We start from the raw sequence: 26,836 nt of genomic DNA, 5'->3' as shown, positions 1-26,836 counted from the left end.
TATTTTTTAGAAGCAGATTTCAACCACAGACCATGTGACTCTCTTGTCACATAATGTATAATGCAGCATAATGAAGTGGCAGGGCCCTAGATTCTAGCTCTGGCTGGGTGTCTGGCAAGCTGGGGGTACTTTTGGAGAAGTCATTCCTCTCTCTGGATCTCAGGCCTTTTCATCTATAAAACAAGAGGCCGCATTAAATTAATCTCCCCCCCCCCTTTTTTTTTCCAGTTTGGAGATGCAGATTCTGTTGGCTTAATGACTTCTGTCATTTTCCACTTCCTTGACTTACAGGCCTAAGAATACAGGGCCACCAGAGTGCCAAAAGATTGAAACAAGAAGTTCAACATGCCCGGACTGCAGACATTGGGGACCTACAAACTGGGTTTGAGGAAAATACCAGCCCATTCAGGCTTGTGCCAAATCTGATTTTCCCTGATCCAGGCCCCAAAGTCTCCAGATGTCCAGTTGGTCCTATGGTCTAAACATGGGACATTGAGAGTGCCACCTGTTTCTTCTCTAGATTAAACCAGTCTTCCCCAGCAGGGATGAGAAGGAGGTAGGGGAGGGCTGGGGATACCCAGGTGGTGACTGGAATGGCTACCTGTTTTGATTTGCTATAAGGTATATAGGGAATGTAAACTGACAGAAGGCCTGGGGGCAAGGTGGGGGGGAGGAAAAACGAGGGTGGGGGGGCAGGGGACCAGCCATGGGGGGGGGGTTCTCCCACTTCATAAAGCAGCACAGGCCTTAGTCAGTTCTCTCTCACGGGAAAGGATATGGGTTCTTTGGGGACTGGAAGGATCTTCTAGGGTCCTTTCATCTGTGCCTACTCCTCCTCCATCCTGACCCCCTCCCCCAGAGGATCAAAGGCCATGCGCTGTAAGAATGTGGGGGTCAGGAGGAACCTTTCAGAGCCTCCGTTCCACTCTGTCATGGGTGACTGGCCAGTTTCCTGGGAGCTGGGATGATACGAACTTCTTTTTCAGGGACCAAAGCGCCCCCCACCCCCACCCCCAGCATCTGTTCCCAGCCCGCACAACCTCTTCCAAGAGTGAGTCTTCGGCATGTATAATCTGTGGCAATTTAAGCCCTTTCTTCTTATACTGCTTTTCAGGTTGCGGGAGGAAGGGGCGCTGCGAACAGCTGGCCAGCATTCACTTAATAATAAGGCTTCAGGTTCTGAAGCCTGTTATTAAAGCTCCCCCTCCACCCCCCCTTCTCCGGGCGAGGGAGTTCGCAAAGTGCTTGGAGTTCTATGGAAAAATAAGGTGCTCCGCAAATACAAAGTACTTATTATTTTCAGTTCCCTCTGATCAAATGAGGTGTCAGGTTTTAATCTGTCACCTGACCCCCCTGATTGCTGGTTGCCAAGGCAGAATGACTTCAGCTTTTCAAGAATCTCGAGAATAATTGCATTCACGATCCCACTGCTCTGCGCCTTCAACACACACTCCACCGTCTGACACTTGTTCACGCGTTCACATAACCGCCCCCCACCCCCCGCCACACTTGTCTCCAATCTTTGGGCCACTGGGCTGGGTCCCTGCACCGGGTACCCCAACACCTCCCCCGTGCCAGACCAGGTGGGGGATGCACGGCAGAGTCTTGGGGGACACGCAGGAGAGTCTTGGGGGAAGGCACGCAGACATCTCTGCAAGTGATTCAGAGCCTCACTTCTCCAAGGGTGGTACCCGGCCTGGCTGGCCGCGCGGGCCTCCCTGAGAACTTGTTAGAACCTCGGGGCCTACCTAAGGTTTTGTCCCTGCGGAGTCAGATTCTGTATTTTAGCGAGGCGCCCAGGAGATTCCTGTGCATATTAAACTTCGAGAAGCACTTTTCAGGCTTGGATCATGGCAGCTGAGAAGCCAAATCACCCAAGGGACGGCTGCTTTTTTCTTTTTCTTTATCTTTTTTTTTTTTCTCCCCCTTCAATGTATTTCCAGGCCCTGAATCATTCTATTTAGGAGATAAGGCCTGGCCTCTGTTTTGTCTGAAAGCACCCCAGGTGATCCTGACCGTCCGGGTTTGGCATCCCCATTTAGAGTTTACCTGAACCTTCTGCTCTTACTCCTGAGAAGGAACATTAAAGGCCAAACGATACAGAAAAGTCCCACCCTCACCTGGAGAATTCTGGGTTAAGTGCCTTTCCATGTGGCTTCCCCAGGGGGCCATTGAGACACTAGGGTTTCCCTGAGGTCTCTTGCTGGGTACATGTTGACAGTGTTTTTCAGCCCTACCGCACTTGGGAACACGCCGGACATCCGGGGCTTGGCCCGGTTTTCGGGAGAATGACCAAGCTCGTGCTTCCAGCTGCAGGGGTGGCCCTCTGGGATTTCTTGGCCTCACTGCTGCCAAATTCAACCTGATATTCCACCTCTCCAGCGAGATCCTGGGCTCTGGGTGCACAACCAGGGCCTCAGAAGCAGCAGCCCCTACTGAGGGCAAAGAGCAAGGTTCTGTAAGTTTGCCTCCTCTCTCCATCCCTATTCATCCCAGACTACTTAAACTGCCTCTACCTGCTCCAGTCTGTCTCAAGATGTTGCTATCTGGGGACAATGGGTACATAGCTGGCTGGGGCACCTGGGTGGCTCAGTGGGTTAAAGCCTCTGCCTTCGGCTCAGGTCATGATCCCAGGGTCCTGGGATTGAGCCTCGCATCACGCACACTGTTCGGCAGGGAGCCTGCTTCCTCCTCTCTCTCTGCCTGCCTCTCTGCCTACTTGGGATCTCTGTCTGTCAAATAAATTAAAAAAAAAAAAAAAACTTAAAAACACTGTACATAGCTGGGAAGAGAATGGGAAGGTCACGGCCTCGACGTCTTCCTTTGAGAATGAGATGGCTGTTTTAGATCAGTAATTTCTCACAGGGAAACCCTCTTGTCTAACAAAACTGGGCCTGGACTTCCAGTTGAGAAAACTGAGCGAAGCAGAAAGGGCTCTCAGTGATCTGGGGAATCAGCTCTCCCCAGTTCCTGGGGGGAGTCTCTATGTTCCTAGGGTTCCCAAGAAGAAAGTTTGAGAACCAGCAGATAGCTAATCCCCAGTGTCACTCCTGGGGCTTAGTTTCCTGTGAGGAAGATAAATGGGCCGCACTATTAAAAAGAAACAAACAATCCTGTCCTGTTGCTTCCAGATTACCCATCCCATTTGCCTCCTTTGTTAGCTTGGCCTGGAGCCATTCGCTACATGTCAAAACTTCCATTTTCTCTACTGTAAGTTCCTCAAGCACCATCATTTTGAGAAATAATTTGTATGAAGCGAATTTCAGAGAAACCTTTGAATCTGGTTTCCACTCTTGTTCCTTCTTTTTCCTGGAAATGAGAAGGATGTGGATTCACAGAAGAAAGGAATGGCCCAGCCAATCCAAACTCCAAGAGAAACAGATTTTGGTGGGAGGAATCACAGATCTTAGGGCCAAAAGGATGAAGAAATGAACAACTCCAGGATTCTGCCCGCCCAAGGATACCGTATCCATTCATGCCTCCCACATCCGTTGAGCGCTAGTTCTGCGGGGCCCCATGCCAGGTGCCTGTTACACAGTGTGGCAAAGGCACAGGGTCATTCTCAGGAGACCCAGAGGCAGGGAGCTGGGCTGACAACTGTGTCCTTCACAGCCGTGTTACAGTGTGGTAAGCAGGTAAGGACTATGCCAGGTCTTCGGGGCTGGAACAGAGGGATGAAGGTAAACTCCACAAGGACCGGAACTTTGTCTGTTACCTGCTGCTATCATTCCCAGAGCCTAGAACAGTGCCTGGCTGTGCTTTAGACAAATGCATGAGCAGCACATGGATTCTGCAGGTAGAAGGAGGTGGGGCATCCTAGCTCATCGTTTTGTTAAAGACTCCTTGGAGGTCCTCTCAAATAAGTATGTGCCTTGTCCACCCTGGCCTTGGCTTTGAGAAGGCTGCATCTGAGTGGTCAAGGAAGAACATGCAGGTGGCCAGAAAGTACAAAACACTTGCAAAGCAACTTCCTGTGAGTATAGATCAAGGGAGTTGAGTTTTACAGCTAATCTAGAATTCAAAGAAGAGGGCTGTTGCCTGTGGGCCCGCCCAGGGTGGCCTTTCGGTGAGCCAGGGGACTCTCACATTGTATGTAGATCAGCCTCCCCTCTTGCTGAGGGTTGTGACAGAGGTCCCAATGCACTGTGTGGAGCCCCTCCTGGGCTGGGCATAGCTGGGCCCACGGGAGCCAGAGCAACACAGAGGGCCGAGAGAGGGAAGAACACGGGTGGGACTCCGCTTAAACACTGTCTTCTTGCCGTTCTGCGCCCCTCCCCAATCCTAGCCCCTTCCCTCGAGGCACTGATGGCAACGGTAATGACACAGTCAAGGGTGTGATCTGTTTCTCAAGTCCCCACCTCTGTGAAGGCAGGGACTGAGTCAGTCTCGTTCACCCCAGTACCGAGGGCTGGGCTTGGGTGAACGGCCATATGGACAGGGGAACCGGTGTGTTGCTGGAGAAGGCGGGTTTGGACTCAGGTTTTGGAAGTGTGGAGGGCCGGGCCGGAGATGGGCAGGGACAAGGGGGAGGCAGGAATCTGCGTCAATGCTTTAGAAGGTCACCAGCTCACCTCCACGCTGCTCAGCCACTGCCGGACCGACAGGAATGACTGTCTGGCGGTGACATCGTACATGACGACGACGCCATCGGCCTTCCTGAAGAACTGCTGGGTGATGCAGCGGTACCTGTCACCGAGGGCCACATGTCAGGGGCTGCAAGGCATCCTGGAGGCCCCCTCGGTGGGCGGTGGAGGAGGCAGGGTTGGGTCAGGGGTGCTCCTCACCTCTCCTGTCCCGCCGTGTCCCATAGCTGCAGGGCCACGTATGAGCCATCAACGTACATCATTTTCACCTGATAGTCGATGCCTGCAAGGCAGAGGGAGCCTATCACTTCCAGATCAGAGAACTATGCCCAGACTCCCCGCATGTCCAGAAGCCTGTGAGGCCAGGGGTGACAAACCACCCTGAGCAGGTGCCCCCCACCCCCAGAGAGGGGATGTGGGGACCTGGACGGGGAGGTGCGGAAGCTGAGCGCTGGTCCTGTCTCTGCCTCTGAGCAGGCTGCGGGGTGTGGATCAAATCGCTTAACCTCTCTGAACTGTAGTTTCCTCGCTGCAATGTAATTCACACCCTCTTTAGGGATTCTATAATAAGGCTCAAGTGAGATCCCATATGTAGAAATGATACACCAAGGTGAAGATATTTGTTATTTTTCATGAATTTACTCCCTCATTGCAAAGATGAAGGAGGAAGAGACCATCCTCCTATTTCTTTCTCCCGCTACTCCCTAAAATCCTTTTCAAAGTTCCCATAACAAAGTTCAATTATTCCTGGGGGATGGATCATACTTTCAGACTTCCATCAGCCAAAGCAAAGGATAGGAGGAGTGGGGGAGCCGTGGCAGGTAGACGGAGGGTCAGAAGAGAAGTGGCAAGGGAGGGAGTCAAAAGCAGCATTCACCCCTGAGATGGGTTTTGAGCTCCTAATCCGAGCCACTGAGCCAGTCAAAACCATCTCTCTGTGGCCTCGACCCTACCCAGAGTCCTGCACCAGAGAGACGAGGTCTGTACCCCACAGTGGCCCTCAGAGAAAAGGACTTTAATGCAGTTTCTCTAAGAACACATTCCTCTTTCCTACATCGTGTAAGAATGTTCACAAATGTTTAGCACTTTTCAAAAAGTCTTGATCCCTCATGGTATCTGATCTGGGTTCTAGAAGGCATCCCCTGCCACCTTCAAAAAGACCCAGGGGAAGGGGTTGAGCCATCCTAACAGATTGCTGTGGAAGGCTCAGTAAGGGACAGCAATAGAAGCTTGGACACAGAAACAAAAGAGATGACAGAGAGGCAGTAAATAGGAAAGGGCATCGCAGCAACTGTCTCCAGGCAAAGCCGAGGGCACTAGGGGCCCAGGAGTGGCAAGAAGGCGGGAGGGAGAGTCGTCCACTTCTAGAATGTCAGACCTAAGTCCCGAAGCAGGAACTCTGAACGCCCTCTGCTTCACAGGCATTAGCGAGTTACAAGCCCAGCTCTGAGGCCCATTCTTTTTGCAACGGTGCCCTGTACCCAGGGACACCTGGTAGCCTCATTTCACCTAGAAAGCCCAGGGCTTAGAGCTCCCAACAAAACAGATTATGACTAGTGGTGCTGAATCTGGGAGGCTGTCCCAGTCTGTGCTCTGGGCGACTGAAGGAGCTGCCTCCTTTCCTTTCCTTCTCTTTCCCTTTCCTTTCCTTTTCTCTTTTTAAAGATTTTATTTATTTGACAGAGAGAGGCACAGCAAGAGAGGGAACACAAGCAGGGGGAGTGGCTTCCTGCCAATCAGAGAGCCCAGTGTGGGGCTCAAACCCAGAACCCTGGGATCATGACCTGAGCTGAAGGCAAACACTTAACGACTGAGTCACCCAGACGCCCTTTTCTGATAACAACTCAGGAGAAAGTCAACCATTGTTGACACACCTTCAGGGTCTGATCTGAAGCAGGTGATGGTCCAAAGCCCCCAGGACAGAGCCTTCTCCTGAACAGAAAGGCAGGCAGGCGGAGGGGCAGGTGGTGCCCCATGGGTCTTGGCTGTGGTCATGATCTTGCTCTATCTCACTGGCCAAATACTTTGCTGGAGGACAGGGAGCTTGTCTTACCAGGAGCAGAGTGGTTTCTGTGCCTTAGTGAGCTTGCTGGGACTCCCAGCTGGGTACATGATGTACTTGTCTCTGCAACTTCAGACAGAGAGGCCCGGGGAAACTGAGAAGCCCAAGGGGGAGCCCGGGGGCGGTGGCAGGAGACACAAGGAGTCCGAGACCAATAGCACAGGCAACACACAATGACGTAGGACCAGAGAGCCTAGAATAAACTGCTTTCTAAGACCACAGGCAGTTCTAACATTTTAGGAGCTGGGCAACCCACACTGTGTGTCCCAGTCTCAGTTTTGCCTTGACTCGCTATGCGACCTCGATGACATTATGTCATTTTGGGGTGTCTTCACTCCTCATCTGCAAATGAGGGATGATGGAGGGTGTAGAGGGCTAGGTCAGAGGTTCATAATCTTGAAGTTCAGCTGTAGCACTCAAGAAACACATGGCAGTGACGCCCAACTTGCCATCTGTCTGGTTCCTGAATGACAGTTGGACGTCAGGGGTCCCCGTCACTGAGAATTGCGTTGTGTCTTGTCAGGGGATAGTGTGGGTTATAGCTGGGCTGATGGACTCCAAGACTGACATTAACCCTTCTGGACAAGACAGGCTCGAGATATTATTTAGAGTGGGGGGATTTGGTTGGGGGAGTGCTGAAAGTTGTGGTAGAGAAAAACTCCAGGATTTCTCTGCAGAGATGCGGAGTGGGATAGAAAGACTGGTGGCCAAAAAGGGCGGAGTGCATTCTGTTAGGAAAAAACTTCTGGAAGAAACCTCTTGGGCGGTGGCCTGTGACTGAGGGCAGGGGGCTGTGAACCAATGTGGGGCAGTGGAAGGAGCACAGGACTCGGAGTCCTAGTTTCCAGGGAGGGTTAGCTTCTATTAATCAGTCCTGTCACGTACAAAATGAGCTCCAGTGTTCTACAGAAACCATCATTTGACATCTCCAGGACACCCACGGGGCTCAAGCACTTGCCTTTGAAGGAATCCACTGGTCCTAAGGTGGGGTGGGCAGGGACCTCAAATCACACTGCCATATTAGAGCATTTACATTGTGTTCAAGCCAAGAGTCCAGGAGGGATCGTGTCCATATGAGGGAGTGGGAAACCTGAAATCCCTTTTGATGGGGCTGGAAAGATTTAGGGAACTGCTGAGTCTCTCTTAGGACTCTGTTTATGCTGGTGGGGTTGCTCCTGACAGGGGGTGGATAGCCGGAACCCCAGGCTAGGGCAAGACAGCTCTGTCCCCCTAGAGCAGAATTCTGTGGCTCCTCTGTCTCTTTAAAGGGAGCATCTTTCTGGTGGCTGGTGTGACATCTGTTACTGACATGTGTACCAGAACAAGGCACGTTGTGTGGCAGGGAGACTAATTTCAGCTGCTGTTCCAGCATGTTCTGCGCAGTGTGATGAAGGGCATTCCTGATTTGGAATCTTTGATATTTTTCCCTTCCTAAATTGTAGGTGTTTCCATAATTGGTCTCCTGGGAAGTGCAAATTAGTCTGATTTTTCATTTTTCAGAGGCTTCCAGCACAGGGCTACAGGTTGGAAATGTAAACGGCCCCTGATTCCTTGATTTCATCTACGGGGGAGGTGCGCCGTGCGCGTCACTCAGAGGGACACCCCTGAGGGCCGAGGGGCTGGCACCCATCCCATCTCCCACGAACCAGTGCTGGAGCCCTGACTTGTGGGGGCCTCCCCCATGGAACGCCCCCAGGAAGGTGAGTCCTCCCTCGGCAGCCATTGGTTCCTGCAGGACACTGGGCCACTCAAGGCCAGCAAGGCCAGACTTCTCCAGGCTTGGGTCATAGGCTCCCCTTCTTCCTGTTAGGGGCCTGATTCTTCATCTGGGGAGGGGGGTCTCAGTTTTTGGGTGGAATGAGACGGGAGGGAGGGGACAGGAGAATGTTCCAGATGTGATACCAATGGAGGAAAAGACCCAGCAGTAAGGATGGGATGCCTGAAGCATGTGGGAAGAGACCCTCCTCCAGGCGCAAATTTGGAAGGAAGGGAAAGATCATGGAGCCTCCCCAGGCAGGGTTCTGGAGCAGGGGAAGCCTGTCTTATAGAGCCAGCCTGTCAGACAGCCAAAGGTCCAAGATGGTCTGAACAGAGAACCAGGCTTGGAAGCTGTCTTCGGTGACCTAGTTCGAATCTTCCAGGAGGAAAAACTCGAAGTACCCACAGGTAACATGTCCTCCTAAGGTCACACAGCTGATCAGTGGCAGAGCCAAGATGAAAATCCCAGGCTCCTTAAGTCCCACTGAACCTCAATAGCCTCCCCTGCCTATACCAAACCATGCCCACCTCTCAGGATGGGCAAGTGTCCTTGCCCCTCCCTGGGTAGAGCACGCACAACTCCGTATGCTCAGGAGATACTGCGGAGTGGTACAGAAGGGGCCAGTGAGGGACCAATATCAGCACTGAATGAGCTGAGGGAATGTGGACAAGCTCTCAATCTCTCTGGGCCTCAGTTTCCCCATCTGTCCACTGGGCTGATAACAGTACTTTCTTTCCCTGCAGGGTTGTGCAAAGACAGACTGAAGTGATAAATACAAAAGCCCCAAGGTAAATATGCTTATCCCATCAGTATGTTTTCAAATTCTGGGACAGCTGCCTTATCACTGTGGTTAAATGGTACATAGTAATCTCTCAGTGGATTTATTTTTGGCTTGAGTGATTCAAGCAAAAGGTAGAAGCTAAAAAGTCAGTACGCCCTTGGGTCTTGTCACATCTTCTAATGCAATGAGCAACTTTGGGTGAAGAGAGCAAAGGCCTCTATCTGAATAAAATATTACTCGAGTGTGGGAACACATTAAGCCAAGATCATCCATTAATAGCTGAGCCTAATGAGCTTCCACGATGAAATCCAGCTGTTACCCAGCAGGCCTGGGCCGCAGATGGGTAACATGTGCTGGTAAAAGGAGTCACCCAGGGCACTGTCCTCCACCGCACCCCTCTACACACACACGCACACATATGTGCACACTTAGGGAGGGGCAGGGCAGGAAGCTGCTGGCCCATTGGGGAAGCAGGGGTTGTGGTGTTGGGGTGCACAGTTCAGGAAAAGCATAAAGCCATGCTGAAAATGGAGGAAAAAAAATGATAAAAAAAAGATGGCCTTAGAGGTGCCTGGTGGGCTCAGTCATCAAGCGTCTGCCTTCAGCTCAGGTCATGATCCAGGGTCCTGGGATCGAGCCCCGCATCATCGGGCTCCCTGCTCGGCGGGAAGCCTGCTTCTCCCTCTCCCACTCCCCCTTGCTTGTGTTCCCTCTCTCACTGTGTCTCTCTCTGTCAAATAAATAAATAAAATCTTTTAAAAAAAGAGATGAGCTCAGAGGGGAGCGTGGGCCCAAAGTCCACCTTTGCTGGCTGCAGTTCCCCTCAGGCTGGATGAAGGAAGTGTTCAGGGGCTCCACTCCGTGTGGAATGAGCTTAGCAGCTGGCACTGTGCAGGAGGAGGACTTGACCTTGCTCTTTCAGCCTCGCTGGGGAATAAGGGGGGTCAGGGGCCCTGTACCAGCAAGGCCCCACGGCCACTCCCACCAGACCCCCAGTCCCTTCCTGGGCTCTCTTCTCCCTCCCCTTCCCAGAGTGGTGCAAGAACTCACCCACAGTAGCTGCCAAGCCGGGGGCAAACCGGTCCTCACAGAACCTCCTCAGGAAGGACGTCTTCCCCACAGCGGAGTTGCCCACAAGCACAATTTTGAAGAGCCGGTCTGGGATGGAGGGGGAGGCTTCCTCCTGTGGATGGCAGACAGACTGCTGGCAGATAGACTGCTGGCATGGCCACCAGCCCCACCTCCTGCTACGACCTGTCCTTCAACCAGTCCCTACAGGGTCCAGGGGAAGGCAGGGACCTGGCCTGTGGACCACACAAGGAAGGGCACTCCGGTGTTGGGTACAAGGAGCTTTGGGCTCTAGGCACAAGGTCTCCTTCTAGTATCAGCAGGAGGGAAGAGAGACACTCACTCAAACATTTGTGGTTTGCCTACAGTCCTGTAGACCCTGGGCAGAGGACATGGGGATGGGGAGCCAGGCCTGGGTGGCCGTGGATGGATGGAGGCAGCCACAGAAACAAATAATTCAACACAAGCTTCCAACTGCTCTGGGAGCGTGGAGGGGGAGGGGGAGTCCAAGGTCCATGGTGGAAAGGCGGGTAGACACACTGTGAGTGGAGGCTTAAAGAGAAGGCAGAGATTCTCTGTGCAGGGGAAGGACAGGTGGGATGTCTGCAGGGGGAAGGGGAGAAAGAAGACATAGGTAAATCACGGGGCAGAGATGGCCCAGGCTAGGGGGGCCTTTATCTCTGCCCTATCACTGAAAGCCTGGGCTGAATGGAGCACGGTCTTGCTTGCCTGCCTGCACAGTGCTCCTCCTTCCGCCTCATCAGCTTCCAGTTAGGGCCCCGTCTGCCTGGGAAACAGGCTCTCCACTCAGTAGGTTGGGAAATCCACCAGGCCGGATCAGACCCCTGGGCGGAGCTTTCCAGACTCAACAGTCACTGGGCTCTTTCTCCTTGCCCCCGTGACCCGCAGGGGCTGGGAGCATGTCGGCCGGTGAGTTAGTCTGGGACCCTAAAGCCTGGTGGGGAATGGACTTGTTCTAGGACAGCCGGACAGCCGGAGCCACAGAGCAACCAGAGTCCTCTTGCCCGCAGGATCGCTCCTTCCCACTGACTGCTTGTTTGCTCGCCCAAATCCTGCCTACAGGCCCAGCCCAGTCCTGCCTGGCCAAATGAGGAAGCTCTTCTGGATCTATTTAGAAGCGGATTTGGGGGAATTAGCTCCTCTAGTTCAGCAAATACTATAATGGAGTGGCGGCAGATATTTGCAGTACTTGAGCCTTGGAGAAAAGCCATTAACAGCCTTTTGGGGAGAAATCAATTCCACACAGTACTTAAGAGGGAATTCAAGGTCAATTACAGGGGTTTAATCTGAACTTCAAAAAAAAAGACCAACAAACGGGCACCTGGGTGGCTCCGTGGGTTAAGCCTTTGTCTTCAGCTCAGGTCATGATCTTGAGGTCCTGGGATCGAGCCCCACATGGGGCCCTCTGCTCAGCGGGAAGCCTGCTTCCCCCCCTCTCTCTGCCTGACTCTCTGCCTACTTGTGATCTCTGTCTGTCAAATAAATAAATAAAATCTTAAAAAAAAAAAAATCCACACTCATGGGGCGCCTGGGTGGCTCAGTGGGTTAAAGCCTCTGCCTTCGGCTCAGGTCATGATCCCAGTGTCCTGGGATCGAGCCCCGCATCGGGCTCTCTGCTCAGCAGGGAGTGTGCTTCCTCCTCTCTGCCTGCCTCTCTGCCTACTTGTAATCTCTGTCAAATAAATAAATAAAATCTTTAAAAAAAAAAATCCACACTCATAAACTATACCCTCTACTCCATTTTTTACATTCTTTTAATGCATAAGGGCATCGACTCTGCGGGTCCCTGCTCAGCCTCAAGCCTCCTGTTGTCATTTGTGTGACTAAATCTCAGGGCAGCAATCTGTGTATCCCTAGGCCTGTCACCAGGCAGAGAATGTGAAGCCCAGAGCAGGAGGAGATGGTTCTGGCTGCAGAGGCTGTGTCAGCCCTGTTCTAGAAGGAGCAGGGGGTTTTGTAGGCCAGAGGAGATCAACACCCTGATGGTCCAGCTCTGGGCAGGCCCCACCTCCAGGCACTGTGAACTCCAACTCATGTCCACTCATAGGCCCTGTGTCCCCTCTGGGGGACAATCCTCAGCGTCATAACCAGATTGGGGGGAGGGCGCTGGAATAAGATCTGTTCTCATTCTCTGTCCTGCCACTTTTAAAAGAAGTAATAATAAGCTTTAAAAAAATAAAAGTAACACATGGCAATTTTTTTAAAATTAGGAGAAACAGAAAAGTAGAGAAGAAACTAATAGTTACTCATAGTTTGTCTCGCCACCCAGAAGTGGGCACTATTCATATTTCGATGCATTTCTTCTAGGCTTTTTTCTATGTGGATGAATGAATGCGATTTGAAATATTATACACAATTTTATTCTTTCTCATATATTATTAAATTATTAATATGTCTCCAAGTCAGAAAAGTTTCTTGAAAATGTGATTTTATATTTTTTAGATTTTATTTATTTATTAGAGAGAGAGAGAGTGTCCCTGTGCACACACGAGTGGAGGGGCAGAGGACGGAGGACAAGCAGATTGCCCACTGAGCACAGAACTGGACACGGGGCTCCATCCCAGGACCCTGGAATCATGACATGAGCTAAAGGCAGATGCTTAACCGACTGAGCCACCCAGGTGCCCCTTGAAAATGTGATTTTTAACAGTGCTATAATATTCTATTGAATTTTTTCAAGTATTTGCTAATATACATGACCATTTTTGAGTTAAATTTTTGTCTGAACTTGGTTATTAGGAAAGATTGCTAGGAGTAGAAGTACTGGTTTAAAGGATGTGGAATTTCTAAGTTCTCAATTCTTATTATCAGTCTACTGTCCAGAAAGGCTATACCAATTGATGCCCCCGCAGCCTTGCATGGGAGAGCCAGCCTCACAGAGCTCTTGTAAAGGGCAGACCCTCTGGGGAAGCTGCCCCGTGATTCTCTGAGAGCACACTTCCCGTCTGCGGCAGCTCCTGTCCTGGACTAGTTGGTAGCACACGTGATGGAGTCAGCACCCATGAGAGAGCACAGGGCGAAGAGGCTGTGCTCCTGTCCCTGGGGGACCAGACCAGACCTCACTCCTCTGTACTTCTACTTTCCCATCTGCCACAGGGGAAGACACTGCGGATACACCCCATCTGCTCACGTGGTCCAGCACCCCTGGAGGCTTCGTTCTCCGTTCACCCTATCTCTTACTGACCTCTTGACACTTTTACATTTGGGAGCAGAGCTTGGGTATTTAAAACCCCAGTGGGTCCCCTGCCCACACGTGTAGGTCTGCGTGGAAGGGAACGTGGAAGGGTGTGGAGGAGGGAGGGGTCGCTACCCACCACTGGTGCCATCCAGCTCTTACTCATCCCCTGGCCCAGGGTCCTTTGGAGAAGGGATATGTAGGCATCTTAATCCAGGCCCAGGAATGACAACTGGCGCCAAGAAGTCCCCGCAGTGGTTGGAAAGGAGTCCTGGTGCACATGCCCCAGTAGGACAAGTTCTTGCCACATGAGCTGTATGGAAATGCCCAAATACCCATTTGGGCTGCCTGTGTACAGGGAGGAGTCTCCTTCACACTGTCATGGGTGTTTCTGTAGACTTTCAGAGTGCCCAGTGGGAGGTGAGAAACTGGAGGAGTCTATACCTGGGCCTGGGTCACAAACAAGGTGCGGAACATCATCACCATGAACCAGAAGAAGATGGTTACTATGGCCTGCTTCTCCCACAACACTGAGCAGGAAGCCCTGGTGGGGAGTGCAGGCGGGATGAGGGACAGGAGGAGCACCCTCTAGGGAGGAATAGGCAGGGCATTTGGGAATGAAAGGATGGTTAGCCAGTTGGGATGACGATGTAAGCTTTACAGAGCAATGATTGGCCTTGCTGAGAACAGTTACAAAATATAAGAAGATTTATAATTTTTAAAGCATGTGATATGTTATGCTAAGAGCCAGGCAAGGTGTCTGTCTAAATTAGTCACTCAATAAATGCTTCTGATCCGAATCAGAAAAAGAGAACACAAGGGCAAACAACAGAAGTTATAAAGAGAATTTACTAGGACCCCTGAGCCTCCCTGGTGACACTCAGTTCCACAGGGCAAGCTGGTATCTGATGGAGGCAAATAGGGTGATTCATAAGACCAGGCACATCGGACTTCCTGAGCTGCCTTTGAGGCTCTTGGGTTCAAATGCAGGGGACAGGCATAAAAGTGACATCAAGAAACCAACATAGGATGCGTCCTTACCTTAGACAAGGCTTCTTTTCCAACAGGCTGCCTTCGGGGAGATGTAGGCATGGGTTCCAAGGGTCTGGCCTGCCGGCTTTGTGCTTCCACCCTCTGCTGGGAGACCTCCTCCTCTTTTGAGCATTTGTTCAATGGCTGCTCAAAGCTGCCATCCAGGAGCTGGGGCAGGGGGTCTTCTTCAATGGAGATGATTCTGCGGAGTGCCCGGGGGAGAGGACCCTCAGCCCCTGGCTCCTCTTCTGGAAGGGGATATCCACCAAGGCCAAGTGAGCTTCTCCTCCTTGGGAGGCCAAACACATCTTCTTCCTCCTCTGACTGGCTATTACGGGGTAAGGAAGAAAGAGAAATGGGGAGAATATCATAAAATATGTCAATATGGGAACTAGAGAGATGTCTAATAGCTCTGTGATAAACAACTAACAGAAAAGCATTACACCTTGGGGGTGGAAAGCTCCAGGGAAGGAAATAAAAACAGACTTTGCATTCTCTAGCTCATTCACCCAACACACTTCTGAAAGTGTTTAATGAATACGAAGGTGATAAGGTAGTGGTGATGATAATGATGGACATGATGGTGATGATAAGGAAGGTGGTGGTGATGATGATGAGGAATGTGGTGGTGATGTTGATGATGAAGGTGGTGGTGGCGATTATGATGGAGGTGGTGGTGATGATGACGAAGGTGGTGGTGATGATGATGATGGAGGTGGTGGTGATGAGGAAGGTGGCGGTGATGATGATGATGGAGGTGGTGGTGATGAGGAAGGCAGTGGTGATGGTGATGATGGAAGTGGTGATGTTGATGATGAAGATGGTGGTGATGATGATGATGGAGGTGGTGGTGATGAGGAAGGTGGTGGTGATGATGATAGAGAGGGTGATGATGAGGAAGGTGGTGGTGATGATGATGATGGAGGTTGTGGTGATGAGGAAGGTGGCGGTGATGATTACGACCAGGTATTTAGCTAATGACACAGTCGAGCACAGATGGACAGGGCCCTGTCCTCACGGAATGCTCAGCTCAGTGGGGGGGCTGAAGCAGTAATGGCACAACTAAATACACTGCAACAAGCTGTGATAAGTGCCACAAAGGAGCAGTAAAGGATGTGACAAAAGGAATATAAAAAATCTGGAAATAAAGCATCTTCAATTAACAATCAGGTGGCCTTGGCTGTGGTCCCAATACCAGCCCTTACTGACTGTGCCACTAGGGAAAACACTTCAACTCTTCCAAGCTTCAATTTCCTCACCATAAAATGTGGCTCCTGCGGCCTGCCTACGTCACTCATAAGACAATGCACAAAAACAGATGTGTTCAAAGAACAGCCCTCAGCTAAGTGAGTGAGGGGGACTGCTGATCCTGGAAGAGCTCAGAAGCAGCTGCCCATTTGTGAATGGGTGAAGAAGCCAGGCTGGGTACCTCTACCTGCCTTTCCTACCTTCCTCTTTCAATGTCCCTGCCACAGGGTCAGTGTCAGGAGTAAGTGACCTTGGAGGCCTATGTGCATATTTGCTTCCAGAAGCATCTGACCATTAAGAACGAGGAAAAGCAGAAGGAGGTGGAGGGAACTGGGCAACCAGATGTGAGTCAATGCTCAGGCTGTATTTTCAGAAGGTTTTCAGGGCAAAAGCCTTGTAGACCCTTCCTGGCACAGGAGTTCAGGTCTCTGGAGACAATTGAAGCTGAGAAAGGTTTTAAACGTAACTCGAGTTCCCAACAGAAACACGCAGGCACACACACATGGAAGGATTAGGAAGGAGAACAGAAAGCAAATCAGGTGAGGAGGTGCCAGGGCCAAAGGAGACAGAAGGGAGGTGAAGGTCACGGAATATGCAGAACAGGGAGGCTCCCCTCATTTGGCCCCTGGCTTATACTATTTATTCTTCCTAAGGAGCAGTAATAGGAAGGGAAAAGAAAAAAACTGCATGTATCATTGTTCTGAAGTTAAGTGCAACTCTGAAAGATAAATTAAGATAGAGTGCTCACAAAAATGGTGACTTAATTTGGGTCCCTTGATACAAAATAAAGAATTCTGTAGCAATTCAGGGACCTTCCCACTTATTTATAAAAATCATAGTTTTTAATAGAAGCTGACTGTCTTCTTCCCAACACATTTCTTCTACAGTCTAACAAGCCTACGGACTGCTTATCCACTGCAGACACAATTAGTATTCCAACAACTTCCACTCTGCTTACACACACAAGTGCATGTGTGCGTGCCCAAGCAGACAAGAGTGCACATACACACACAGCATGTTTCTCGAAAGTCCTTACAAACAGAAAAAAGAAACGGCCACTGAAACAGCCCTAAAATGAAGCATTTCTTGGAAAAAGCTTTGGATTTGGGAAATTCTCAAACACCGTTGACATCTCCTAGGACCCTTAGATCAGCACAACAGCATTTATTTTTGGTTTTGCCACCAAGCGCTACATATGAGCAGCAGAGGGCAGTGGCCTCTGCCAAAGTCTGTTCTGGAATCCAGGGTGCACAATTTGCAACCTACCTGCTTCTTGTCTGTTTCCTTTCCTCCACCTGAAGCTCTACAAAACCTACGGTCTCTTTTGCTCACCACTGTATACCTCGCATGTAGCATAATATCTTGCACATAGTAGGCACTCAATAATGGATGTTGATGGCAGAACTCATGTTTAATTTACTTTTGGAGAGTTCACAGAATTCAAAGAATGTCTGGTACAGATTAAGCAATCAGTGAATGTTTGTTGAATGAATATTTTCTGTACAGAGCAAGCAACAGGCCAACCATTACTGCAGAAAACTGGATCCCAAATTGTATCCTTCTGTTAAGGATACAATTTTTTCTTAAGATAGATTTTATTTTTAAGGTTGATTTTATTTATTTATTTATTTATTTATTTGAGAGCGAGAGAAAGCAGTGGGAAGAGCAGAGTGAGAGGGATAAGCGGAGTGTGGAACCCGACACAGGGCTTGATCTCAGGACCCCAGGATCATGACCTAAACTGAAATCAAGAGTTGGATGTTCAACCAACTGAGCCACCCAGGCCCCCCTCTGCTGAGCTCTTTAGAGAAAGAATTAAGGATGATTGTGTCCAAAGACTTGACCAATGAGCCCATTGACATCTTCAGGGTCACTTTCCTTCCTTTCTCGTATTGTGTATTTCATGCCTACTGTCCTCAGGGTCTCCTGGATGAGCAAATTCATGCTTTTTCTCCCTGGCTTTGATACTTAGGGGTCTGGTTGCCTTTACCTTTCTGTGGCCATCTATGTGGATGGAACACATGCCAAAAAAGAAGGGACGGTGGAAGACTTGGCTTGTCTCTTTTAGGGACGATGAGCCACCCCTCTGGGGATTCAAACTCGATTACTGTGCTGTCTAATCACAACAAAAATTGTCATCTTTGAGATAATTAAATGTGAAGCCTCGAGAGGAATCTGCCAAGTACAGGCCCCATTCCTGTTTGGAAAGGAGCTCAGTTTGCAGGGGTGGGGGGCCTTCCCACAATTCAATTATGCTTCAGAGCCAGTCATGTCCCTGAAAAACCAGGTGCATCCATTCTGCCCAGCAGAGTCTCTTGCAGCCACGCTCCACTCCCCCCACCCCCCCACCCCCCTCCAACCACGTTCGTCCTGCCTGTCTCTCTCCTCTGCTGATCTACGGCACCTCCTCGGTTCCCATCTGCAGACACACACAAGAAGACGATCCTGCCCCAGGGGGGCCCGCCCTGCACAGTTCTCCTTCCACCTGGATGTCAGAATAAGAGGGAACGTGCCCTCTGAGACTTGAAGGGAATGAGTGCAACTGACTCTGGGCTTCCCCACCTTGGGCCACTTCCTGAGAGCCCCTGGACTCAGAGCCCAGTGAGAGCCCAGTGAGAGCAAGACCAAGGAACACACGATGAATGAAGAAATCGGGGGTGACTTACCTCCTCAGAATCCCTCTGCCATCCATGTATTTGCCTATCACAGAGCCAGATCTCTGTTTCCAGTTCGCCTTGGAAGCAGCTGTGTTTGCCTTGGCTGCCTTATCTTTCTGTAGAAACACAAAATGCCCTCAGACCTGCGCCTGCTGATCTCTCCCAATGTTTGAGCAGAGAGGGCTCCACTTTCCCACCTCCAAGTTCAGGCTCGAAACCAAATTCTGAAGCAAGAAGCAATGTTTTGGTCTCACTGTTAGCATTATCTTACTCTTTCCTTTTGCTATTGTTTCTCATCAGGATCCCTCCGTCTCCCACCCAATAATCCAATAGAACAAATCAATGCACAGTTTAGAGCCTGGGATCTACCTTGTGACCCTTCGTTACCAGCACTGACGATTTGCAAGATGACAGGAAGAGATTACGTGGAATGCATTGGAAAGTATTTAGGGGCAGAAAAGACGGTGCATCTTTAAATCCCACTCATTTGTGTGGCTCCCACTTCTCTTTATTTCCAAAGCCCCAGAAATGAGAAAGGGACCAGCTCAGAAGATCGATTAGTCCCGTGCCCTGCGGCGGCGGGTGGGGGCTTACAACCCAGCTCACAGCACTCCCTGGCAGGTGTCTTCAGGGACATGAGGGGGAGTTAGATCATAGGCAGAATCTCTGGCTAACCAGCCTTCCCCATGATTCCCAATGATTCTTAATGAGAGAAGGAGGGGCTGCCGTGCTCCCGGGGCCCCTGAAGTCACGGCTATAATGATTCCGAACTAATCTTTAATTATTATTCAGCATGCACATGATTTTATCCCGCTTTCTTCTATTCCCCACTAGGGTTCTCAATTCCATTTCCTTTTCAAAGCAAAATGAGTTTGGCAGGTGAAGGGAAGTGAGGTTAAAGGATTAGGGTGACCTTTGGTTGGACGTTTTCAAATAAATTCAGTGTTACTTCTAAAACAATTATAACCATTATCATCATCAAACAAACATGTGTAGGCTGAAGCCTCGCTCTGACAGTACAGGGAGGTGGGCGGAAGAGAAGTTTCCTGCCAGTCAGGGACAGGAAAGAAATGGGGGTAGAACTCGGTCCACACACCCCCCCCGCCCCCTCAGGGATTTGTAGTTGTAAAACAGCTGCCTTATGCTGACCACATTCAGGCCACTGTCCAGCCCAGGGCTCAGAGCCTATGACCCTCCTCTTTCCAAGAGTTTTTCTCAAAAATCCCTAGAATATAGAAAAAGAGGATAGGGATTCCCTTTCCTTGTGTGAGAGCAGAGGGTGTGTTTGGAGAGGCTTAGCACTTGCCCCAGGACACAGGAGAAATTCACAAGGTACTAGATCCTGATGATTAGGAAATCGCATTGGTGAATCCTACCCCCTTTCCCCATCCCTTTGAGCATCCAGTGGTTCCTGTCTAAAGGGGAAGATGAATAGAATATGGCAGCCTGGATTTTGTTTAGTGTGGCTCCAAGTAAAGACCTGTAAGTCAGCAGAGGATTCTCCGCTCTCTGGTAGAGTATGTAAGTGCAGCATTCAGGCACGGAGGAACAGGGGTCCCCACAGAGTAAAAATGTGTACTTAGAATCAACTATGTTAATAGCGAAATATACATTTTTAATTTGTTCTATGATGGTATAAAAATGCAACATTTTTCATCAAGAGATTACAAATGTTAATGAAGAAAAAAACCCAAAAACGTGTGAGCATTTTGGTTAAAAGGGATTGCGGTATTTTGACTGCCATCTCCTCGATAACATCTACCATGTCCATGTCCACATGATCTGCGACCTACCCAAACATTTTAGTCTCTATACTCCAAGAGGTAAGTGCATTACTTCATGGAAAATTCACACACTGCTACTCAGAAGGCCACTCTGTGTTTTTATTATTCTCAAAAAAACCCCCCAGAAAACAAAAAACAAACAAACTATGCCATCGTCTGCTCTCCCAGAAGGGAGGAGCCAGACATCAAGACACTCTTGGGCCAGTCCCAGCATGGGCTCTGGGTGCCAGGGGACCCAAATCTTGTCAGGAAAAGGAGCACAGGGCAGTTACCTGAAAACGTATGTCCTGTTCATCCCGAAGATGTTTGTTTCTTTCCCTGCAAACGGAAAAGGGGAATCTCTTTAGACATGGTCTTTGGGGTTGGTAGATCCAATAGCCGTCAGTTTGCCAGGGAGGAAGGTGCAGAGAAGAACTTGACATGGAAGGCACAGGGAACGTGTGGAATCTCTTTCCTTAGGGACAGTGACAACGGGTAGTTTGTGTAGCCATCAGCTGAAAGCAGGGGGACAGACAGGATGACCTTGTAACACCCATAGCCCCTCAGGATGCTACCACTAAGGAAAGCCTCCCCCAGAGGGCAGCCAGAAGTTCTAGGTGCACCTGTGAGCTTGCTATTGGGGGCGCCCTCTCTCTGAGCTTACTATTGGGGGCACCTTCTCTCCGAACTGTTCATTTCATGCAATCATGCAGTCACTCAACAAACGTTCCCTGAGTACCCACTCCAAGTGGAGCACAGCTCTAGCTATCAAGGTTACGAACAATGAATAGAAGAGGGACTTCCTATTTCCAGGGCATCTTATTTTAGTGCTGGGGTCATTGCTATTGAGAAAGATAAAGCAAAGACACGGAAAAAAGAGTGTTAGAGGACGCAGTGGTAGCTCTGTAGGACGGTCACAGAGGGCACATCTGAGCAAAGACTGGCAAGAGAAGGGACCTGTGATGATATTTGAGGGAAGAGTGTTACAGGCAGAGGAGATAGCAAGGGCAAAGCCTGGAGTCAGGCTCTCCTGGACGTGTGTGAAGAACAGAAGTGAGAGCATCAGAATGCTCAGAGGAGAGCCATTAGGACATGAGAGCAGAGAAAGTCAGGGAGGAAGTACAGCCCTGACCATTTGTGGTCTTGTGGACCATTGTAGGAACTTGGGATTTTACTCCAAAAGAGATATGAAGCCATGGGGGGATGGGGAATGGCAGGAGAGTGACCTGATCTCACTCAAGTTTTATAAGGAGCCCTACAGTCTAGATGCTGGGTTCCCAAGCACGTGTTCCTGAGTGTCCTGAAGTTGTTTCCACTCATTCCTTCCTCACCCCGTCACATCCCCCCCACTGTCCCAATGCCACCCCCTTGCGCCCCCCAATCTCCAGCTCCACATTTCCACTACGTCTTGCCCTGGCATTATCTCACTATTGACTCCGTTTCCCCACTGCTCTGTCACTACCTGGTGATATCACTGTGGAGGAAAACTGCCACATCTGGGCTGCCACCATCTGCAAAATCTAAGCTTGCAAAACATGCGGCAGCACGGAAAGGCTTCAGGCGTGTGATTCTGCACCAATGCTAGTCTCCATCAAAAAGAACCATGTGTACAGAGCTACCTCGTTATTCTCCTCTGCTCGTTCGCTTGAATCTGTTCTTTTCTTCTGAGTACAATAGAAAAAAGGAAAAAATATCTCAAAAACTTGTCCTTGTTCATCTTGTTCTCTTCTTTCCACTAAAGCCTCCCTAAGAATCAAGACCTGCTCTCAAATGGATTACAACTTGGCCACATCCCATTGAGTTCCAAGCACTTTCTCATTTGGTGGCGTCCCAGATGCCAGACATGGTAATCTCACCTGGCTTTCCAATAAAACAAAGTAAAAACTGGCATGCCTGGGTGCAGCAGTCCGGTAAGCATCTGACCCTTGATTTCGGCTCAGGTCACGATCTCAGGGTCCTGAGATGCAGCCCCGCATCAGGCTCTGTGCTTGGAATTCTCTCCCTTCCCCTGCTCCTTCCCCTACTTGCTCTCTAATAAAGAAATAAACAGAACAGAACAAGTCAGGGTGTTTCAAGTCCACTCCGCGCACTCTTAAAAATCACCTCACGCCTCATCACCGTTCCCACGAGGTGCTGGGCAGACAGAAGGTACAGGAACTTGGAAACCTCACAGACAAAAGTGAAAATCCCACCTTTCCACACACAGGGTTTGTTTGGGTTTGGTTTTGGCACATCCCAGGACAATGAGCTTTGAATTTACAGTGAGTCCTAACAAGCCGAGAAACTCCAAGTCCTTTGCTCTGTTTGTGCTCTATCCGTGATTTATCTACTCTTTCAACAGACATTGCGAGAATACGGCAGAATCTAGAGAACCAACCAGATACCAGTCTCAGTTCCGGTTTCCGCAGTGCGTAGCTCTGGCTCTTTTGGTAAATGACTTCGTTTCTCTGCTATCAATTTCCTCCTCTGTTAATTTCTCTGTCAGCCACTGCCCTCCTTTCCTTAGTTTCACTGAAGATGAAAGGGTACCAAATCTGCCGCAGGGTAGCAGCTCAAGAAATCCGGTTCCCCTGCTACCGGACCAAGCACCGCACAAGGTGATGTGAGAAATGCCACGAAAATGAGGCAGAGCCTACCTGCCCAGGTCCAGATGAGAGGGATGCGAGTGTGTGTGTGGATGGACCAAACGAGATACAAGGGGGTTAAGGGGAATGAGGGCATTCTCTCGGTGGCTCTGACTGTCCAGAACGGAGGCAGGGAAGACTCTCAGATTGGCCCTTCCCACCAAGGCACCGGGAATGTGCTCTCAGAGCACACATGGGGCTCACGCACCTCAGGAAATCCAGCTGCTTCAGGAGCCCTGACTTCTCACGCTGCAGACTCTCTGTCACGCGGTATACTTCCCTGAGGAAGAGCAAACACAGCATTTCTGAGCTTCCATTCTGCCACGGTGGGAGGGGCTGTGCCAAAGTTGGATGCCCAGGACCCTCCCACTGGAACCCAGCAGGAAGTACCCCACTCTGGGGACGGGGGGGGGGGGGGGGGGGGTGCGGTTTAGAGGAATCTGTCTCCCCTCAGCCCCCGGGCAGCACCTGCCGCATGCACATGGTTCCAGCCGTGATCTCACTTCATCAGTACAGATGTCCTATTCGGAAGGTGAAATTATCCCCATTTCAGGGACACACACCGTCAGAGCGTCAGTAATTCTCCCCTTGTCACACAGACAATCCGTGACTGAGCCAGGGTTCTAATCTAGACTAGGACCTCCTACTCCCAAACCCATGAACAGGGCGCCCTGCCCAGGTGCTCCTGCACAGCCCAGAATTCAGGAATTAGAATAAATATTCTTCTCCAGCCCCATCTTGGAGGATAAGAGCAGAATTTGTATTTTCTTCCCTAATGCTGGTTGTGTTCGTTTCCAGGAGCTCCAAAAGAATCATTCCTCCTTCCCTGTTTTCCCCCGGAAGTCTCCCATCTGTTCCTAGATCTCTGGAATTTCCACTGTTGGCCATTCATTTCTTTAACTTCGGATTTCTTATCTCTAGCCAGCAAGCAGAGAGTAAATGTATCAACTACAATCAGATGCTTATATCTCAGTGTGAGGTTATCAGACATATCCAGAGTTTTGAGGAAGGGGAGGGAGAAGCTGAAAGGTAGCTGGGGCGTCTGGAGAGTGACTCCGACAGTGAGGCAGGTTTGGTCCTCCGGGGTTTGGTCCAGTGTGTTAGCATTTCTCTATGCAACCCAGGGCTCTGCCTGAAGGCACAGTCAACAAATAGCAGCAAGAAACAAAAGAAGAGTGGGGGAGGGAAGAAGGAAGAGAGGGAGGAAGGGGTGAGTCCGGAGGTATTCAACACTACCCAGGGAAGAAAGAAAAAAAAAAAAAAGCAGAACGGGGTGACATCAGAAAATGAGCCTTGCTGAACTTCACAACTTTGCCTCCATCCTTCCTCTATGCTCTGCACCAGTTTAGAAATGTTTAAATCACTCCTAAGCTTACTGCAAAAGGTCCATAGTTCTAGATTTCCAAACCACTTCTAGTGTAGGAAGCATCTTTCAGCCTCAGAAATGTGTGCACTTCCACAGGCTGTCCGGGCTCCCGGGATCATACCCACACCAAGGCTGGGAAGGACCAGTTACCTCGTCATCATGTGCCCCGGCCCCACCCACCCCAGCCCCAACCCTCAATGTCATTACTGAGCTGGTGAAAATAGCACCTGCTTGTTCGATCCATCCAGACTTGGGCCAAACTCACCATAATCAGATTCCTTAAAAGGTATTGGTGTTCCCCTCCCCCTTATGGAATAATTATAAAGTCAATGCACAACAAAAACAGACTGCATCAAATCCTAAGTTCACCTCAGACAATCCTAATTAAGCAACAAAACTTCTCTCGCTCCTGCAGAGCTGCAAATTCCTAACATTTTATTACCAATTATATTTAATTTCAACTTGAGGGAAAACAATGTATTTTCCATTACCCAAACCGGGTCCCCAAGTCCCTGTCTAGGATTCTGCTGTGATGAGCAGTACGTGAGCGCAGCTGCCTGGTACTGCTGCTCAGCCCGGGGAGCTGAGATGGCTTTGTGGCTCCTCTGTCCCAGCGCTGAGCTGAGCTCGGATGACCACCAGGAGCAGACAGCTTCACCCTACTAAGGACAATCACTCCTTGGGAATCGGAGGTCTGTGCTCTCACAGGGTGTTTGTTAGGAGGCAGTTCCTAAAAGGGAAGGCAGTCCCGTCTCCGCCCTGTTTACATAGCGCCTGTTGGCCACTGAAGCCACACAAACACGCACGTACATACGCACGTATGCTACACATGACGTGAACATATGTCTACCTATTTGTCTGGGAAACAGACATCTATTTAGATACCCACAAATACTCAGGCTTTTTGTGTGTTAACAAAAAGAAGGGCATTCCTGAAAAACCAAATGACACTTGGAAATATGACCAAATGACCTTCAAAGTCCTTTTAACTAGACGTCGTAAAGGTTTATGCTAGGCAATGCGTGGACTGAGAGGGAAAGAACTTGGCATTTTTCATAGGAGTGACTGGTGAGAGGTTTACAGTCTCTTTAGAGAATTGCTTGTCGTTGGCTTTGTTTTCTGGAGAGGGATGAGATAGGGAATGTCTCCAAAATACATTGTCAAGTGAAAATTCAGGCTAATGCAGAACAGTGTGCTACTACTTTGTAAATGAAAAGTGTGTGTGTGTGTCTGTGTGTGTGCGCGCACACACGCGCGCATGCTTGTGTATGCATAGAACATTCTGGAAGGAAACCAGGACTGCTGGCCTCTGGGTGATTGCTGGCCTGGAGTCATGGGTGGGACAGGGGGCATGCAGGCCTCTTTTGGGGTGTATATCCTTTTGTGCCTTTTGAAATCTGTGCCTTGTTATAAACTACCTACCCCAAACAGAAATTCATTAGCAAAATAGAGAGGTAACTGCTTTTCAGCTGACCTTCATCTTTATATTATCTCTCTGGCTTGATTGTTCCTTCTTTATCTTATTTTAAAATCAAGTTCTCCTTCCCAGAGCATCTTCAGAGAAGAGAAAAATTAAGTTGGCCCATTCAGAATCCTAGCTGATAAATGACTAAGTCTTTTTATCTCCCAATTCCATCCTATCCCTTCCCAGCTGCTCTGGTACAACATCAGGCAGCAAGATGTTGGAGGTGGGGGGAGCGCCTGCTGTCAGGACGACTAGGCTCGGTCCCTGTTTTCTGGTACTAACCATGTGGCTTTATGCCTCACGGAGTCTCGGTTTCTTCGTTCATAAAATGAACAGTTGGGCTAGAGCACTCGGGTTCCATCAGTACCATTAGTCTGGGATTCTGCTCTACAGAGAACAAGCTAAGACTCTCACTGCCCTTGTCTCCTGACCTCCCTAGATGGGACACTCCGGGGCTCTGGGCACACTCTCTGACTGCAGCATTGAGCGCTTTTTGAAAACAAGCCACGAAGGTTCTGAAATCATGTGTCTCTCCCTCCTAACCCTCCTTTTCAATTCCCAACCTCCAGAGATTGTGTCTCTGGCTTGGTTAATTAAGATAAGACTTCAGAAAGATTTTAATCCTCGTGCTGTGATTTGATACCCCAGCACTGGCTGCTTATTTCCATTTGCTGTTCTAATGCTTGTGCCTTCAGATGTTTGTTGTTTTAGAACTTGATTGAATTTTTAAGAGGCTGAATCCTTAATTTTGTTTGTAAAGTTAAATGCCTGCGCCTTGTTAGCCTGCACTCACTGAGGAGGAACTGATTTTGCTCGTTTGCACTGAAATACACTGTCCTGCCACAGGTCATCCAAGAATTGGAGTGAGGGTTTTGCTTGTTTTAAGTCAGCTACTCGGAAATACATTTTTTTTCAACTAGAGAAATCTTATTGGGGTAAAACTCCACATGCAAACACATTTCCTCCCTCTCGCCCCAGGCAATCAGTCCCAGGCAGCGCAGCAGAACAATGGGATTTGGGCCCATGGACCCAAATGTTGCCAGGGTCAGAGGGAGGGAGGGCTTTCACTTAACAAGGAGAAGGTGAAAGTTTCTACAACTAAGCACTGCTAAACAACACTGCCCTCGGAAATTAGAGCCTCAGGAATACCTGGCACAGGGCCAGGCACACGTGACCTTCTGCAGAATGAATGAAGGGAGCCAATGGGAGCCTGAGAGAGTAATGCGTGAGCG

General features: G+C 49.8%; 1 protein-coding gene across 7 annotated transcripts in view; it reads right to left on the bottom strand.

Moving 5' to 3' along the window:
• The window catches only part of CRACR2A (calcium release activated channel regulator 2A), a 196,594-nt gene that overhangs the window by 20,006 nt on the left and 149,752 nt on the right, over window positions 1–26,836 (bottom strand). For all 7 annotated transcript variants that reach the window (XR_006604273.1, XM_045071733.1, XM_004778289.3 and 4 more), the window contains 7 exons: window positions 22,982–23,053; window positions 20,443–20,488; window positions 18,396–18,502; window positions 14,491–14,809; window positions 10,236–10,368; window positions 4,785–4,866; window positions 4,572–4,686 (listed from right to left, as the gene is read on the bottom strand). Coding sequence is in view for 6 of the 7 variants with exons in the window: in XM_045071733.1 (XP_044927668.1) it covers window positions 4,572–4,686; window positions 4,785–4,866; window positions 10,236–10,368; window positions 14,491–14,809; window positions 18,396–18,502; window positions 20,443–20,488; window positions 22,982–23,053 (874 nt within the window). In the remaining variant the exon portion in view is untranslated. The remainder of the gene's footprint in view (window positions 1–4,571; window positions 4,687–4,784; window positions 4,867–10,235; window positions 10,369–14,490; window positions 14,810–18,395; window positions 18,503–20,442; window positions 20,489–22,981; window positions 23,054–26,836) is intronic.

The sequence above is a fragment of the Mustela putorius genome, unplaced genomic scaffold, assembly GCF_011764305.1.
Source record: "Mustela putorius furo isolate JIRA1106 unplaced genomic scaffold, ASM1176430v1.1 tig00003988_pilon_pilon_pilon, whole genome shotgun sequence".
NCBI lineage: Eukaryota > Metazoa > Chordata > Mammalia > Carnivora > Mustelidae > Mustela > Mustela putorius.
This window is presented reverse-complemented; position numbering and strand designations above follow the sequence as displayed.